The 17,854-nt window shown below is 34.6% G+C and overlaps 1 protein-coding gene and 1 long non-coding RNA gene across 2 annotated transcripts; one reads left to right on the top strand and one right to left on the bottom strand.

Moving 5' to 3' along the window:
* The first annotated feature begins 1,010 nt into the window (after positions 1-1,010).
* On the top strand, positions 1,011-3,696 carry Hdac3 (histone deacetylase 3). The gene has a single exon (XM_076376691.1). The coding sequence runs from the start codon at positions 1,570-1,572 to the stop codon at positions 2,869-2,871; it is 1,302 nt and encodes a 433-aa protein (XP_076232806.1). The 5' UTR covers positions 1,011-1,569; the 3' UTR covers positions 2,872-3,696.
* A 4,602-nt stretch (positions 3,697-8,298) lies between these two features.
* LOC143178148 (uncharacterized) lies at positions 8,299-12,396 on the bottom strand. The gene is made up of 3 exons (XR_013001726.1): positions 11,692-12,396; positions 11,204-11,598; positions 8,299-10,984 (listed from the first exon to the last, which is right to left on the bottom strand). It is a non-coding gene; the product is annotated as an uncharacterized LOC143178148 (long non-coding RNA).
* Between the last annotated feature and the right edge of the window lie 5,458 nt (positions 12,397-17,854).

Genomic DNA, 17,854 nt, shown 5'->3' with positions numbered 1-17,854 from the left:
TCGAGAATTTCCTTAAATTGTATAGAAAAATGTGTTAAATAAAAATTGAATTAAATAATAATTGCGGCAAAGAATTTGAATTTTTTTCAGAGATATGAGTATTAACTTTTGCTCTTGAAACGAGGCTATAATATTTCTGTGTATGAGAAATGAATTTATTTTGTGCATCATAGTGATAGATTATGCATTTAATTACAATAATAATATTATTTTTTGAATAATCACAATAATAATTAAATTTTCTTATAAATACACTTTCAACTAACGAAGTAAATTTGCATTTATTTTCGCTGGAATGTTCTTTTGTGATAAACTTCTTCATTTTACGAATTTTCTATGAATACTATAACTTGTTATGCAAATTAAAAACATGTTAGTAGGAAGGGTATAGCCGAATAAGGAGGTCAAAAGTGCCCCCAAACCAAATTCGACTTGCGATGAGCTAACTAAAAAAACTTGGCATAAATCGTCTTTTTCTTTTGTCCTCAAGATCGAGGAAACGGCCAAGCGAAATTTATGGCTTTATAATTTTCTGGACTTTCTCAACCCAACTTTTTGCAGGCTCAAGTAACGAAAATTAATAGAAAGCGAAAATGAATGTTCTAAGAGTCTTTTACAACAGAACAGTTGCGTGTTCAGCGAAATTTGGGAAACAGATGTTTGAGGAAACTCCAAGTTATCTAATTCACCGTGTCCAGGCTTTGCTGTTATTTTAAAGATGCTATTATGTACAGTTCTTAGATTTCCATATGCCTTATTTTCTGAGTACATCTGTTAACCATGTAAAAACATGTTCGAAAGTTAATCTCACAAACACACACTACATATTTAAAGACGTTTACAATTCATTTCCTGTTCTATCTCTCGTTTTTTATTTCAACATTCATACGCAATCTAGTACGAAAGATTTTGAATTTCGCTGTACTTATCGAACAGCGATACTATGATATCTTATTGCTATATTCAAGTAATAATAAACTATGTATGTGCATAGAGGGCGAATACCGTAACAGTAGAAATTGGTATAAATTAACAGAATCCCATCGCCCCGCTACTGAACTTATACAAAAAATATATTCTATGTGTATATACATGCATAGATAAGTGCTATACGTATATAGATTGGATAATTAGATATTAAGATATACAGATAAAATCAGTGATCGTCAGTTATGTCAAGTTGATTTGTATACATTGTTGTGCTGTAACCTCGTCTGCGTTTGTTTGAACTCGTGCATCATGTGATAAATGATACTGTTTACTTAATTGTTTGATTGTTTGGTTGTTTATTCGTAATTATTACTCAATGGGAATTAAGTAAATCATCTCTTAAGATGGTCTACTAGTTTACGGCTTATTTAAAACAGAAAGAATATCATTGATATTGAACGAAGTTTGATAATAAATAATGAATTAATTCTTTAATAGAATCGGGGACGCAAAGTGTAGAAGATATGTACTAGAGCATTTGTTAGTAAACTTGCAATGGCTCTAAAGGTTGACTATTGACAAAACCATTCTTTTGTATCATACAAACCTGTATATCTCAAAATAGAGTTTAACCTCAAAATGAGTTACAATAAAAAAGTATCATATTTCTACAACCCAGATGTTGGGAATTTTCATTATGGTCCTGGGCATCCAATGAAACCTCATAGACTCTCTGTAATTCACAGTTTAGTACTCAATTATGGATTACACAAGAAGATGCAGATCTACCGTCCATACCGTGCTAGTACTCATGATATGTGTCGTTTTCATTCTGATGAATATGTAGAATTCCTACAAAGGGTAACACCACAAAACTTACAAGGATATACAAAATACCTTAGCCATTTCAATGTTGGGGATGACTGTCCTGTTTTTGAGGGACTATTTGATTTTTGTTCAATGTATACTGGTGCTTCCTTAGAAGGAGCTACAAAATTAAATAACAATTGTTGTGACATTGCTGTTAATTGGAGTGGAGGACTGCACCATGCAAAAAAATTTGAAGCTTCCGGCTTTTGTTACATTAATGATATTGTCATAGCAATTTTAGAACTATTGAAATATCATGCTAGAGTTCTCTATATAGATATTGATGTACACCATGGAGATGGAGTTCAAGAAGCATTTTATCTTACAGACAGAGTTATGACTGTATCTTTTCATAAGTATGGTAACTATTTTTTTCCTGGCACTGGGGATATGTATGAAATTGGAGCAGAAAGTGGAAGATATTACTCAGTTAATGTACCATTAAAGGAAGGCATTGATGATACGTCTTATGTTCAAGTATTCAAGCCTGTTATATCTCATGTCATGGAATTCTTTCAACCTACAGCAATAGTTTTACAATGTGGAGCTGATTCTCTTGCAAATGATCGTCTTGGTTGTTTTAGTTTAAGCACTAAAGGACATGGAGATTGTGTGAAATTTGTAAGAGATTTGAATGTACCGTTACTCACTGTAGGAGGAGGTGGATATACATTACGTAATGTTGCACGTTGTTGGACATACGAAACTTCTTTACTTGTTGATGAACAAATTAGTAATGAACTACCATACACAGAATATTTGGAGTATTTTGCACCAGATTTTACTTTACATCCTGATGTTGTGACAAGACAGGATAATGCAAACAGTAAGCAATATTTGGAAGCTATTACACGACATGTGTATGATAACTTGAAAATGGTACAGCATTCTCCAAGTGTTCAAATGCAAGATGTTCCATGTGATGCATTACCACCTGAAGAAGAAAGACAACCTGAACCAGATCCAGATTCTAGACAAAATGTACAGGATACTGATAAGATAGTTGAACCAGCCAGTGAATATTATTCAGGAGAAAAAGATCAGGACAAGATGGATGTAAGTGAATTGTGATGAAAGACAGGACAAACTAAATAATTATAGTTCATAACTGCAAAACTGATTATTGTAAATATTATGTTTGTACTGTAAATATTCTTAAAATTATTAAAATTATTTTTGATCTTCTATTTGATAATTATATTTGTGCACTTCCTTCGAACCAGATTTGTAAATACATGAAAACTTATCTCTCATAATCCTTTATAAAGAATACAGTAATTTTCTTTTATATAGTTTTATACAGGATACTCTAATTTCAATACAAAATTACCTGTGAAATACATACAGTGTGACCAGTATAAATGTCTACACACGATTAATTTTCTAAATATTAAAAATACAAAAACAAAGTTTTATTTCAAACAAAAGTATGGAATTAGAGGGCAAATATGGTGATGACTTTGGAGAGCTCTGTAAAGGTTACATTTGAATTTTTATATGAAACCCTATATTTTTCACTGCATGTTCTTGTAGCTGACATCGTTTTCAAAACAGTACCTGCACTTGTATTTTGCGCAAAATCATTGATAAGTTATTAACTTTTAAAGTTGACGTGTTGCCGAACCACGGGACCATTACTCGGTCGGACTAAACAACTTACATTCGTTATGAATTAAGTACATTAAGAATAAATTAAGAATGTATTATAAATACAAAATTCGGGGGCAGAATTGAAGGTCAAAGAAATAGAGGAGTTGGAATCGCAATGGCAAATTGCGTCGGAATGCAGACGTAAATTTTGACTGCCAACTCCACAACTATAGGCGAGCGGCTCAGATAGTTCTCCTCTGAATGGTTTTCCTCTTTTTCAAGGGTAATACGGATTCTGTAATTCCATCTTCCACCAAGATATCTGTTGCCGATCGAAGAATTCTATATCCCTTTCTGAACGGTTGATTCTATGATTCATAAGTGTTAGCTGAATGTCATTTTGAACTAATTACGCGTTTGTGTAATTGAACATGAATATAATGTTTTTTTAGATTAATTCTGCGGCTGGTAAATGAACTGTTCCATTCCTTATTTGATATAAATTTTCCTTTAAATAATTAAATATGTAAGTATTTTCTAATTTTATTATGTTAACATTGTCAAACTTGCTTAACAGAAGCTCGTTTTGGGTACCGTGATCGACAACCGCCGCTATCTCCACTATTTCGTTGTGCTCGAACTGGACTCTCGAGAACGATACGACTATAAAAGACAAGGACAGGAATAGGGATTATGAAGTGGAAAAGGTCAAATTCCTTATTTGCTATCGAATTTTCACGCGAGTAATATTAATAGATTCCTTGTATTCTCTCGATTAAAATAATACTAAAGACAACATAATTCCAGTTATTTATAACAGAGATACATAAAATTTGAATTCAAGAAAGGAAGGTCTTACTTGTCCTATTCGAACCATTGGCCCATATTCCCTCGTAATCATCGACTGAATAATTTAGGTGGAAGCAGTAACATACCCCCATTCGTACTCAGAAAAAGGACTGCAGATTGGAGAGAGACAAAGAGAGCCGAAGCTCGAAGGAGTCCAGTACTCGGATCATAAGAGTAACTTTGAACTCTGGGCCAGCGTGTTTAGCACGGAATAAAACGCTATCGTCACCTCCCTTCCTCTTCGAATCTCTGCCAAATGACTCCGACCCTGTCCAACCGTTGCCAGCTCACTCGCTGTGGTCCTAGCTCTAACCAAATCAAATCCTTTTTTTTTGCTACCTACCCTCGGCCTGCCACCATAATTTTCAAGCATATAAAAATTTTTATCTCGAAAACGAAAAGAGCGACAATTATTTCACTTAGAAAAATTAATCCACGTATCAAGATACATGATATAAAAAAGTTTCAATGAAATCGGTGAGGAGGCCCTTATTCTAAATAATTATCATATAACTAAACAATTGAATTGTCTATTTTCTAATAGTGATCATTAAAAGATAAATAGGAAGTAAAAATAATATCCAAAGGGGGAATACTGGTAATAGTGGATCATAAGGCATTTGGATATATTGAATTTAAGATTTTTTTCGTGACACCATTTTGCTTAGTTCAAAAGGGGTATCATGTTTATATACGACAGTGTAAAACATTTACGCCTCATCCATATAATGGAGAAACATGTGTACTATTAATAACAGCCTTACAGTTATCGTTGAAAAAGAGTGAACGATTAAGGTCCAAAATGTAATACCCAAGAGACACCCAAACTAACTAAACTAGTATACTTATTACTAAATTTTATTGTGTGATCTATTGGTTATGAAACTTGAGATTCAATCAAATGGGGGACAGTTAAAATTAATAGCAGATAGTTTAAATAATAATATGAAATGAGGAACAAAAACTTGTCTAAAATTAGTGTACACTGCATCGACTTGATGTCTAGCCTTAATGACATCTGTAATGTAATGAGTATAATTCATTAAACTGATTACAGTAAAACAGCTAGCTACATAACCACATTCTTCTTCGGTTAACATATTTGTTAATAATAATGATACTTTATCAGATACCATGTTCTCCAATATCTTCGATATAAGGCTTCCTTTACTTATTAGCCTGTAACTAATACCCAAAATCCTGTCTTCACCTTTAAATACAGAAGTAACAAGACTCAATTTCTATGCCTCAGGGAAGATACCTGACGTGAGAGGTTTGTTATAAATAAGACAAAGTATACGAGAGATAATAAATTTATAAGTTTCAAGATATAACAATATAACCTTCTATCCATTCCTTCTATCTATTAAAATTTGGAACTACGGTGCTTCATGATCTCATTCCTATACTAGTGGGTCATTAAATTATTGTTTCGTCATATTGTTATGTCCAAACAATTATTATCCATGCATTTATTAACAATTATTAACCCTCGTGCACTGTTCAAATAATTATTATTGTATTCATATTCTTTGAATGACATCGAATGAAAAATTTAAATTAAACCAAATAAATCGTTTACAAACATTTTACAACTACAAATTTCGTGCGCTGATGATGCAAATAGTTATTACTAAGGAATCAGTTTGTTCGCATTTATTTAGGTTACAGAATTGATAGTTCTATTGTTGTGTGACAACGTGTGACACTAACTTCAAGGCGCGAAGTTCAGATTGAATGTAATAGAGAAGGCGTCAAAAGTGAAGTTGGAATAAGTTTATATGCTTGAAACCAGTTATAAACATTACTCTACAGAATATTTCAGAGTAAAGAATAAATCAATATCTCCTTAGAAACACTTATTTAAACATTCAAATCTCACCTTTTTCCACTTCTCTAAGGAATTATCTCCAGCGCCAAGATGTAAAAGACTCGAAAGCTAGAAATCGATAAATGCTGACGATAGTTTTAACGAATTGGAGTTTATTAATTATAATATAATTATGTAATTGGTTCCTTGTTACTAAGATACCAAAAATTAACAAACATGTATACAAATTTAGCGAGAAACCATTTTGGTACGCTCTCTTCGTCCCAGTCCTGTGAACTGATAAGACGTGTTTTCCCTTGGTTCAAATACAACAATTTAGTTTGAGTTTAAATTTGTTTCATTTCTTTACGAGCAGAGTGCTTTAGCGCTCCACGGGCACGAATTCTTCCCGGGTCCAAATAAAAATACCTGAAGGCCACGCAACACTATAATAGGCTACAATCTACAACCTCTGGCCGATAGAGGCAGCATTTTCGAGGGTTTCCAGTTAAAATGGACACCCTGTATCAGGAGTCTCGATAGAGACCAGCAGAGACAGCTAACTTCACATGGGTAGCAGAAACTTCGAAACTCGCACCAAGTACACTATGAGTGATGGTGATGGGGAACTGGCGAGAGACAAGAGGCTCTCGCCGAGACTATCTATACACGAGTGAAGAAAAAAGAAATGTTGAAAGTTTGAGCTTTTTTAAAAGTATCTTAGAAGATGTTTTTTTCATGGAAATTGATTAATTATAACTCTATTAACCTTCATCTACGTGATGCAAGCATTAATGAAATTAGTGTATGCATTATCGAAAAAATAGCATATTAAACGGCTTATGTGCCAGTAGATGTCTATATGTATAGTAAAGTTTTAATAGACTTACTAGATGCTGTGAAAACTATATTACTAGCTGTGTTAAGGGGAGAAAGATAAATTTATGTGAATTTGCACGAACGAGGAAAATGCCAAATGCGATTTGTATAGTTCTAAATCAATTTAAGGGTGTAGTGGTATTGTTCAATTGAAGTGATTGGCAACACAGCAGAAGTCTCGGCATACATTCGCGCCAAGTACGTGATGTTTCACCTCCGAGGCGGAAGACTTGACGAACTCGAAGAAACATTGTTGCACGAACAGCGGCGCATAGTATGAAAGCGTCAGTTTGCTATTCGTTATTGTTCGTCATCCTGCCCGTGCAGCCCGTTTCGGCGTCGAGTCACAGAGCGTCATTAGTTTTAAATATTCGTCCGTAGCGGAAATATCAACTTTATAATGGAGTGGAATGATGAGGAGTGTATATATTTCGTAGAAAAAATTAAAACTTATCCACATTTAAGGAATCCATCTCATAAGGATAAAAAGAATAAAAATAAACTGGTACACGCATGGACAAAAATTACATGAAGAGGCACTAGTAATCAAAATGCATAAAATGATTGCTACCATCAAATCAAATAATCTTTTTTTTTCTGGAAAATTCTACTGAAAATATTATCGATCAACGAGATCGATTCATGTCGAGACATCCACGCAGATTGAATGAATGAATGCTCCGCAGGCCAGTACGAATTAACACATCACGAACTGCGAATCACGCATAGAGTATAATGTCAATTCGTCGCATCGACGAATGTGTATAAATTGGTGCACTACGAACCGCGAATCATGAACCACGCATAGTTGGTAGTGGTCTTTAAAATGTGGTCTCAGACGAATCTTCATTGTACCTTTGAAAAAGATAATCAATATCAACACTCAGTAATGGTGTGGTGTGGAGTATTTAATCGAAAATAAATAGGTCCATATTTCCTTAATGGAATACTCAATGGACAAAAATATTGGTATTGGTAATTTATTTCTCTTTTGGGTTACAGAACACATCGGTCTCCTTATTCCCAAAAAACGATGTTTTAAAAGTGTGAAACCTTTATATTGCCCAATGAATTATGGTCTATATAGTAATACTTTGTCTTGTTCCAAAACGCCCTCTTTTGGCTATACTATCCATCTTATGTTTTACTGTACATTTTTGGTTTTATCATTTCTTACTAACTATAGACTATTATTAACTCATGTCAGTATTTTTCCGGTTTTTTTTTTTTTTTTTTTTTTTTTTTTTTTTTTTTTTTTTTTTTTTTTTTTTTTTTTTTTATAAATTCTATTATAAACTATATATTATATACCTATATTGGTTCTTTGCAAACTTAATCAATATATTAATATATCTTTTTGTCTTATAACTTCATTTTTTATAAGTAATATCTATTTACTATATTTATGTTATTATAAATTTGTTTATACTTATACATCTACTTTAATTTTGTTCAAAAATACGGCTATTATTCTAGTTAAGTCAGTCTTTTTTATATTTATATATTTTTTTATGTCTTCATCTTCCTTGAGTCTTTTTTTTTGGAAAATACTCTTCATTTTATCTCTGCAATCTGTGAATCTTGGACATGTTCAAAAGACGCGATTGATGTCCTCTACCTCTGATCCACATTCGCATTCCGGTGAATTGATTATCCCTTTTCTGTACAGCGATCCAGTCAGGTTGTAGTGATTTGCTCGTAATCTACTTAGCACATTGATTGATTTTGTTGTTAGGTCTTTTAGATTACCAAACCATGGTCTTTTTCTATCTACGTTTGTCTCACAGTCAGAGAAGTATAGGGTACCTTTATAGGATCCTTCCTGTTTCATTCTTTCTCTTGTTGTTTCCCTTTTCTTTCAGTTGCACATTTATACCATTAATTGGGATTTTTACGTTTTTGTCAGGAGTTTCTTTTATTGCCAATTTTGCTATATAGTATGCCTTTCCGTCCCCCGTAATTCGTCTGTGAGCTGGAATCCATGATAAACTTATTGTATTTTCTGATAATTTCATTCCTTATGTAATCTATGTACTCATTTCTTCTTCCATTTTTGTTTTTTCCATCCTTTGATAACACTTCTTTTAAGACACTCTCAGAGTCAATCATGATTATTGTTTTGACGTCCTTATATTCCTTTTTTGCGAGTTCTATTGTCATTTTAATAGCAATAGCTTCTGTAGTGTAAATCGTAGTTTCTTTGCTTACGCTGTATTCTCTTTCTTCCCAGTTATTCCCATCTTTTGTTATTATCCCAACACCGTTGGCAGTTGAGTCTTCCATTTTTTATCCATCAGTGTAGATTTCAATGATGCTTTCTTGTTTACTTGTCTTCTTTTCTCTTATATCGGAGATTATCGTTGATTCCTCTATAGCCGTGCTGATCCATCTCTTACTCGTTTCTATATCTTTGTTTTCCACTAATTTATTATATTTTTTTTCTTGATTATCTTCTTCTTCTTCATTTTTTTGTTTTTCAAATTCAAAAAATCTTTGTTTTCCTTTTTCAGGATGTCATCTAGACTTCTCGTTGAGAACCATGCCTTAGTCAGTTCACAGTCATTGATCTTGTCAGCCTCTTCATATGATTTTGTTAATTGATTCAATTCTTCTATTCCCAGATAGCACACGACGTCTTGAAGACGTTTATTTTATGTTTATTTTATGCATGAACGTCTTGCGACATAATAACTTACGCTTTTGGACGTCCTAAAGACTTACCGATTTGTAACATCGGACATCTTAGAGACGGCTTTTGGACATTTTTAGGACTTTACTGGATGTTTTTAAGACGTTTTTAGGATGTCTCTGTGCTATTTGGGTTATATCTATTCTATTTTTGTTATTTAGTTTAATTGTATATTTGTTTGATAAGTGTTTTCAGATCTAATATTCCAGTTTTTATATTTATGACATTTGTTGGGGTTGTTATTCTGTAGCTTATCGCAGTGCGGATTCCCGCATTTTGTATTTTCTTTAGCATTTCTTGAATCTTCTCATTGAAAGGATAATATATTTGCGCTCCATACTCAATTATAGATCTTATCAAAGATTTAAATAAGATGATCAAGGTCATTGGACTTGTGCCCTTTTTTATGTGTCCGATATATTTAAGCATAGCAATTCATTTTTTTACTCTTTCTATAATTTTTTCCACGTGATTTTTAAAGTTGATGTTTTTCCCTAGTGCAAGCCCTAAAAATTTGCAAGTTTTCTCTTCTTCTATGTACATGTCTTTTATTTTTACTCCTATTTTTTCCCTCCTTTTATTTTCTCTTTTCGATGTGAAGTTTATTAGTTTCGTTTTTTTCTTCTGTAATATGTAATTGTATTTTATTTAAGTTCCTGTTAATTTGGTTTATTGCTTTCTCAATATTTGTCCTATTTTCTGGTGTTGCGTTGCTCGTCGTATATATTGCAATATCGTCTGCATATTGCAGAATTTTGATTTTATTATTTGTCACATTTTTTGTTATGTTAGATATGTATAGTATATATTTTAAGCTTAATCATTTACACTTTAGGTACATTTTAGATATAATCATTTACATTTTAGGTAAAATGGCCGGTTAAAGAATTCATTGATGCAATTTAGTCAACGGCATCCAATAATTCTTCCGAAAAACCGAACCACCGCACTTATCATCGAAAATGAGCACCGTGCTCAATTACATGTAGGTACTCAGGCAACCCTTTATGCTGTGACGACGACAGTATTGGCCCATTGATGGCCGAAATCAGGTGTGGAAGGTTGTCAAACTTGCATCCGCTGCTGCCGGGCTCAACCGCCACCCGTGGATTAATATCATGGGTGACCTACCTGCAGCCAGAGTCACAGAATCTCGGCCATTGACTCACGTGGGAGTCGACTACTGCGGGTCATTCTTCATCAAGGAACGAAAACACCGAAATCGCAGTCGGGACAAGGTGTATGTTGCAGTTTTCGTATGCCTTGCTGTAAAGGCCGTACATTTGGAGCTCGTCAGCGAATTATCAACCGATGCATTTATTGCCGCTCTTAGACGGTTCATCGCCAGAAGAGGGTTTTGTTCAAACCTGTACACAGACAATGATTCCAACTTCATTGGTGCAAATAATGAATTGCGTGAACTGTGTTCATTGTTACAATCGAACAATCATCGAGACAAAGTAACTACGTTCCTCGCAGACCATTACATTAATTGGAATTTCATTCCTCCATTGACACCTCATTTTGGAGGAGAACAACACTTTGATAATTGAGATCAAATCCATCTTAAATTCTCGGCCGCTTACCCGTTTCCTCTGATCCAAATGATCTTCTGGTCCTCACTTCCGGTCATTTCCTAATCGGTGATTCGCTAACAAGTCTGCGTGAGCGTGATTTCAGAGACATTCCATCGAATCGTTTATCCAGCTGGCAACACATCCAGAAGGTGAAGCAGCACTTCTGGACTAGATGGCATCGAGAATACCTCAATGAGTTGACCATTCGCAGCAAATGGGCCAAAGGTATTCATCCAATACAGAAGAGCACAATCGTCCTCCTCAGGGAAGACAACGTTTCATCTTTACACTAGCCCCTTGGCAGAATCATCAAGGTCTATCCAGGTTCTGATGGCATCATTCGAGCTGTCACAGTCAAACCCGCCACCAGTACACTGGATCGAAGCGTAAAACGACTGGTACCCCTGCCCAATCATGCAAACCAAGATGAGCAGAACGATTGACGATATAAATTAGAAAACATGTAACAGTACACATACTCAAACATCTATACTTACAGTCCAAATATTTGATCGGTGCCCTCTCAACAAGGGGAGGATGTTTCGTGATGCCGAAAACCTGACGCGAAATTACGTAGAAACGTTAATTATATATCTAGCCGATTTGAATAAGAATTCAAACCTTCTCGGCTATAGTGGCTCTGTACACTATCATGACTTTCTCCTCCATGTCATAAGCGAACCTCATGTGGTGCACGAATCTGGAAGATCAGAATCAAACCCCATCAGGGGTTCCAAGCCATCTAACGTTACCATACCCCAGGCACCACCGGTCACCATGACCACATATCTCAAAGATACAACCCATCGTAGGGTTTTCTGAGCCAACCATGGCTCGTGCCTGGGGTACTCACTCGACCGGTTTGCTCTGATCAAATACTCAAAAGGCACGCTCAAACGTGAGAGTTGAAGTCGTCAACGTTTGCGACTCATACGTGCACCACATCTGCTGGGTTTTTCGACTAGCCTACATGGGAAATGTCCAGCGAGCTGATTTGCTAAACAATTCAGTATATTTCCATTAGATAAACCTCAAACGTTTACTAATTGGTCACTTTGGTCAAAGCCTCCCTAGCTGGACTATGCTCTGCGGCTCTTGCTGGCGGTTTTGATATGGAAGGAGAAAGGCGAAGTTATTCTAAAAAGATACTTCAGAGTATTCGTCCAGTTATTATTCGGGATCTTTCTGGAAAAGACATTGTTGAATTCACGAATTATCCTCGGTTTTCAGTCATAATACATTCTGCCTAAGAAGCCTTCTAGGCTTCAGAAACATAAATACAGAAACAGTTGCACACTACAGTGAATTCAGATTATATAGTTCGTAATTAATAATAATAATGTGACAATTTAGTATCTTTATAACCCTAACCGGGAATAAGGAAGTACACAACTTCACGGTGGTGGTAACTCGCGTTACAGTTTAAACAACGTGAAATTCCTCGTGAAAGTGTGCTAAAAAACATTAACCAGCAAATTTTCGTGTTACAAAATCTTAATGATTTTAAATATATTAGTAACAAGTTGCTTCAGAATGAAAAAATCATGTAAAAATATAACTATTAAGGTAGATGACTCGATTTTTTTGAAAATGGACTTACGCCACTTTCAAAATAAACGGCTCAGTTTATGTGCTTGCTCTATATTGCAAATTAGTAAAGTAGATATTGTACATGTTCGCTTTATTAGTACACACACTAATATGTTTGCTACGTATTGCATACTTTAGCTGCTAGTATTATAAAAAGTTCCTCTAAAAGAATATAGTGCAATGTCTGTGTTGCATGCAACGAATTGATAAAATAAGCATATTTAATGATATTTACTTCTTTATTAGTTTGGCGCATCGGTGAAAACCAACTATCATTAATTTATTATACTCTTAAAGCAAGTAGTTGCAGTAACGTTAACTTCAAAAGCATGGTATGTGTAAGAACATTATTACTTTATGTACTTATAAAACAAGCATTTTCAATCATGTTCACTTCATACATTTGCAATATAAAAGTAGAGTAATAATTTATGTATAATACTTGTTTAGTGAGCACATAAATCAATGCTCTTTTTTTATATTGCAAACTATATTTCACTAGCACGCATGTGCGACTCGTGACTCCGTGTAAAATGCGCGTTCCCGATTCAAATAAAATGATAACAAAAATAATACATTCTACTACAGGTAAAAGACCACGTTCTGCAACTACAGAAAACAATATTGATCAAGACAATGACAATGAAACCTTCCTGATTCCAAACAAACACAGCGAAGAGATAAAATCTACCAAAGCTGCTCAGAAAAAAAAACCCAAACATAATCACTTACTAACTAAAATTATCGAAAAAAATAGAAGACATGCTAGAACCAGCAAAACTCGCTTTGAATAACCCAGACAATAAATTTGTACTCAACTACGACCAATTTAAGAACTTCCTTGAAAACTCTTTTGGAATGGAATACTCAATCGACATTGCTGAAACATACACTACTGATATTAGTGCTATACTAGTTATGATCCACCAAGTGTATCCACTACTGTAAGAGAGAAGCATAAAAAATAGACTTCATCGATTATTTAAGAAACTAAACAAATAAACAGCAAACTCGTCAAACAACGTAACCACACTGTCTTCCCGAGACTCCTCACCATGCTGGGCCATAGAATTAGACAGTGATAACAAGTAGCCTTTTGAGGATACAACAAACTTGCTCTGCATAAAGAAGACAACCGGAAAAGTGAAGTATAAAAAATTTATTCTAGAAATGAACACCACGATAATTCAATGGAACGTTAATGGTTTTATGCAAAGGCTTAATATTTACAGTTGTTAATTAATTTAAAAAATCTAGACATAATTTGTATTTAGGAAACAAATTTCAACAATAACTATGTTAAAAATATTAAAGATTACACAGTTCATTATAAAAACAGAGACACTGCATCTAGAGCTAGTGGAGGGGTTGCTATATACAGGGTGTCCCAGCGAACACTGTACAGTGCAATTCCTAAAGTATTAGAGATAAAAAAAAATTTTCATATAGGATTGCATGGTTCGAAAGGCCAATTTATTAGCGAAAGCAAATTTTTTATAACATTAATACGTCTTGTACCATTGAACACATCCTACTGCGTATAGGTCGAATGCGAACCAGCCTGCTAGAGTATCCTAATTCCGTCTTTTTCTCTCGCATGCGTACCATGGCAGTGCCGAACGAAATTTGTGGCTCGTCCCTGTCCCTCGCTGTGCCGTCGTATCGAGGATGAAAGGCAAAAGAAAATACTATGCCCGTCCGATAAAACGGCTGCGGACAGTCCTGATATGCAGCCCTTTTACGGGACAGTATACTGTCTGCTTTCCAACTACGCTTAAGATGACACAACTATGCACAGCTAAAATGCTGTGTTCAACTTGGCGTGGCCAGACAAGGTTAAAGTGTTGATGAATAAGAATTATTTAGAAATTACAAACTAATGAAAGTGTACGCAATGTGTTAAAACTTTAATTAAATTGATGAGTTAGTTGCACATCTGTGAAAGGCAAGATATTAATGTCGATAAATGTCCATAAAAATATTTTAAAATGCAACATAATGAAAATCTACTCATATTGTCAGAGTTTTAAGTTCACAAATTATCTGAAAGCCTGCGAGAGAAGGTATGGTATTGATGATTTGAGAATACCTTGCCTGGCCACGACAAGTTGGACACAGTATTTTAGCTGTGCATAGTTGTGTCATCTTAAGCATAGTTGGAAAGCACCGAATCTTACATTACATAGCTTTGCACATTGCTGGAAAGTACTTTTATGCACTTGCAGTTCATTTCGATTTCACATCTTTTTATGCCACAGTACCGGCTTTTTCATGTACTTGGTGTAATATTTTTACTATTTTGAAGTTTTTTGTTAGGATCTCACATCTTTTTACAAAGATAATTTGCATAGGGAATGACCTCAGATAATTTTTAATATTATACTTTGTACAGTAAAATATACAAAATGCTTTTTGCATATTTATTGTGCATAAATATCCGCAGTTTAGTAATAACAACCACAATTAACACCTTTCGAAGTAAAATATGTATGCATTTTTAGCATTTCATGACCAAGCTTGTTTTTCTACTCGTAAATTATCAACAGATATCCACGTTGTGCTCTTATCCCTTACCATACTCATGTAATGACCATTGGCAATATTTTTACCATGGAGGAAAATCGCTGCCTTAAGTTTATAACAGTGATTTCCTATTTGTATTTTAGTAGCAGGTATTGCTTTGATGTAGAAATTTTCTACTTTTGTTGTTCCACTACTATTGCGATCGAGCAAAAGTAATTTTGCAATAAGAATTTGTTTGGAAGCAGTTATATTGACTTTCTTCATTATGTTTGTACTTGAACTATCACAATTATTGCAAGGATCTGTCAAATTTATCCATCCTGTGAAATTATGTTTTATTATGTCTTGAAATTCAAATGATTTTTTTAACATCTTAGGCAGTGCAAGGTGTACCACACAATTTATACTGATAGTAGTATTTGTATAATTACATTTGTTATCATAAACATACATTTCTATCGTAATTTTTCTTCGAAAATTCATTATATCAATATTAGAAATTTCTGTTGCATTACAGAAAAGAAATTTATCAACTGGTTAATTACAAACTGAAAGCAGTTAAAACAGTGAAATGATAATGTTTTAAATGAGAATTCTGGCTGCAATTTGTTAGAACATATTTCGCACAAGTATGGCACAAATTTTCAGAAACTTGTGCGAATGAAGATGCTTCTCCATTCTATAACCTTCTATTGTAGATAACCTCCCTGGCAGTGCATCCGAAATATCAATCGACAATCGACACTTGGCAGGTTCTCTTTCCAATGACATCGCCGAGTCCTGCCGAATGCTCCCGAGAATCGACGAACGAAACATATGGTATGTAGTTCCTTTTGGTTGAATACGTGCGTAGGTAACGCATATACGTATTATGTTGACGAAAATTTGCCTAAAGGAGAAGAAAAAGAATCAGAAGAAAAATCGTACAATTTCCGATTGATCTATAACATGATATTACGATATCTCTGTCATAGGTTGACCGATTTTATTGAATTTAGTCTTATTGGAAAGCTCAGATGCGGTTTACATAAGGAAAATGCTTTTAAATTTAGAAAATATTGCCCGTGTGATGAGATATTAATGAAATAAGTTTCAGGTAAGGTTGGAATAGCCGTTTCTCGAGTAAATATACACAGCAGGGACAGTCGACATGTATAGATATACAGGGTGATACTTCATGTACTTGGCGTCGAGACGCTACCGCTTCTCTAGATAGACAATTGTCGTGTCCCAGGAGAAAACGCTTGGAGCGCATTGTCCCTAGGTAATTGTTTTCAGAAGACTTCTCGTGAGACACGAATAGTACGCTACCGTTTCCACCCGACGAGGGAAAAATCGGGATAGAAGGAAAAAACGAATCTGAGGCAGGCGCAGAGTTGTGGTAACAGTGACAAAGTTAGAGTTAGAGTCGAAGTTTGGGAGCGATTTCTGATTACTAAAATGGAGACTGGAGTCAGAAAAAAATATGTTGACACCGATTCCGTATTAGCAAATATAAAAATGAGAAATGTCTTTAAGTGAATAATTTTCTTTACGTAATTAAGAGTTGCGATTTACTTTATAAAATACGAACGAATTGAAATGTAGTTTTGTCTTGCTCTATTTATGATTATCATAGCTTTACCTTTCAATATTAATAAGTTACATCTATACATAAATATATTCAGTATATTAAGACATTCCGGACCAGATATCTTATTAATAACGGTACTTAGTAACTAGCTATTTTTTCCGTCAAATATTTTTAAATTACTTATGATTTGTTAGTAGTTACAGATCATTTTCATGTAGTATATTTATTTCCAACAAATACTTTAAAATAACATGATTTCTCAATATACATGTTAATTAAAATTGTTTACGAACTAAAATTTGTTTAGAGTATGATACTTAATAAAACATCCAAGTAAGTGAAGTGGAACACCACAAAGTTTACATGTAGCGTCAACGTATTTTAAAAGCGAGTTGAGGGTGAACGGTTCCATGCCGTCTTGCCTTCGAGGGTTTTATGTATGGGACTTAGGCTATGTGGCCTTGAATGAGGGTGCGTGAGACCAAACAGTCTCGACGTCAGGCGATGGCTGATGACCACGTTGGGTCTCCCAGCTATCGGGTGTCGAGGAATTGAATGTTTATGAAGAGATAGAGAGTTTGGAAATAGCAAGCGGCCTGACGTCGCGTAGCTAAAGAACGGGGACTTTGTTCCTGAAGGATTTGGCCACGGAGTGGGGGGAGTCTTTTGACTCTCTGGCAAGAGAACTGTGTCAAGGGACACGGTACTTACCCCAGAACCTTGAACGAGGAATCAATTTAGAAAAGTTTCTAACATACAAACGTCGCGAGTTTCTCTCTTTTTTCCTTTCGTAATGCACACTTTGCAATGTTTTGTGGGAAATTCCTTTTTTTTTTCGAAGGCGTAACTTATACAGGGATGTGTTGTTTTATACCACCTGACAACCTTTGCGGATGATTTTTACATGGTGTTCTTAAAGCAATATTTGAAGGGTCTGGTAAGCCCTTCTCTAAATCTGTTAACTCTTCTTTTTG

The sequence above is a fragment of the Calliopsis andreniformis genome, chromosome 4 (genome assembly GCF_051401765.1).
Source record: "Calliopsis andreniformis isolate RMS-2024a chromosome 4, iyCalAndr_principal, whole genome shotgun sequence".
NCBI lineage: Eukaryota > Metazoa > Arthropoda > Insecta > Hymenoptera > Andrenidae > Calliopsis > Calliopsis andreniformis.
The sequence above is the reverse complement of the archived record's forward strand: the minus strand, read 5'-3'. Positions and strand labels throughout refer to the sequence as shown.

What these genes read in the sequence shown, in the direction of transcription:
- Hdac3 (XM_076376691.1), top strand. Translation starts at nt 1,570, where the DNA reads ATGAGTTACAATAAAAAAGTATCATATTTCTACAACCCAGATGTTGGG.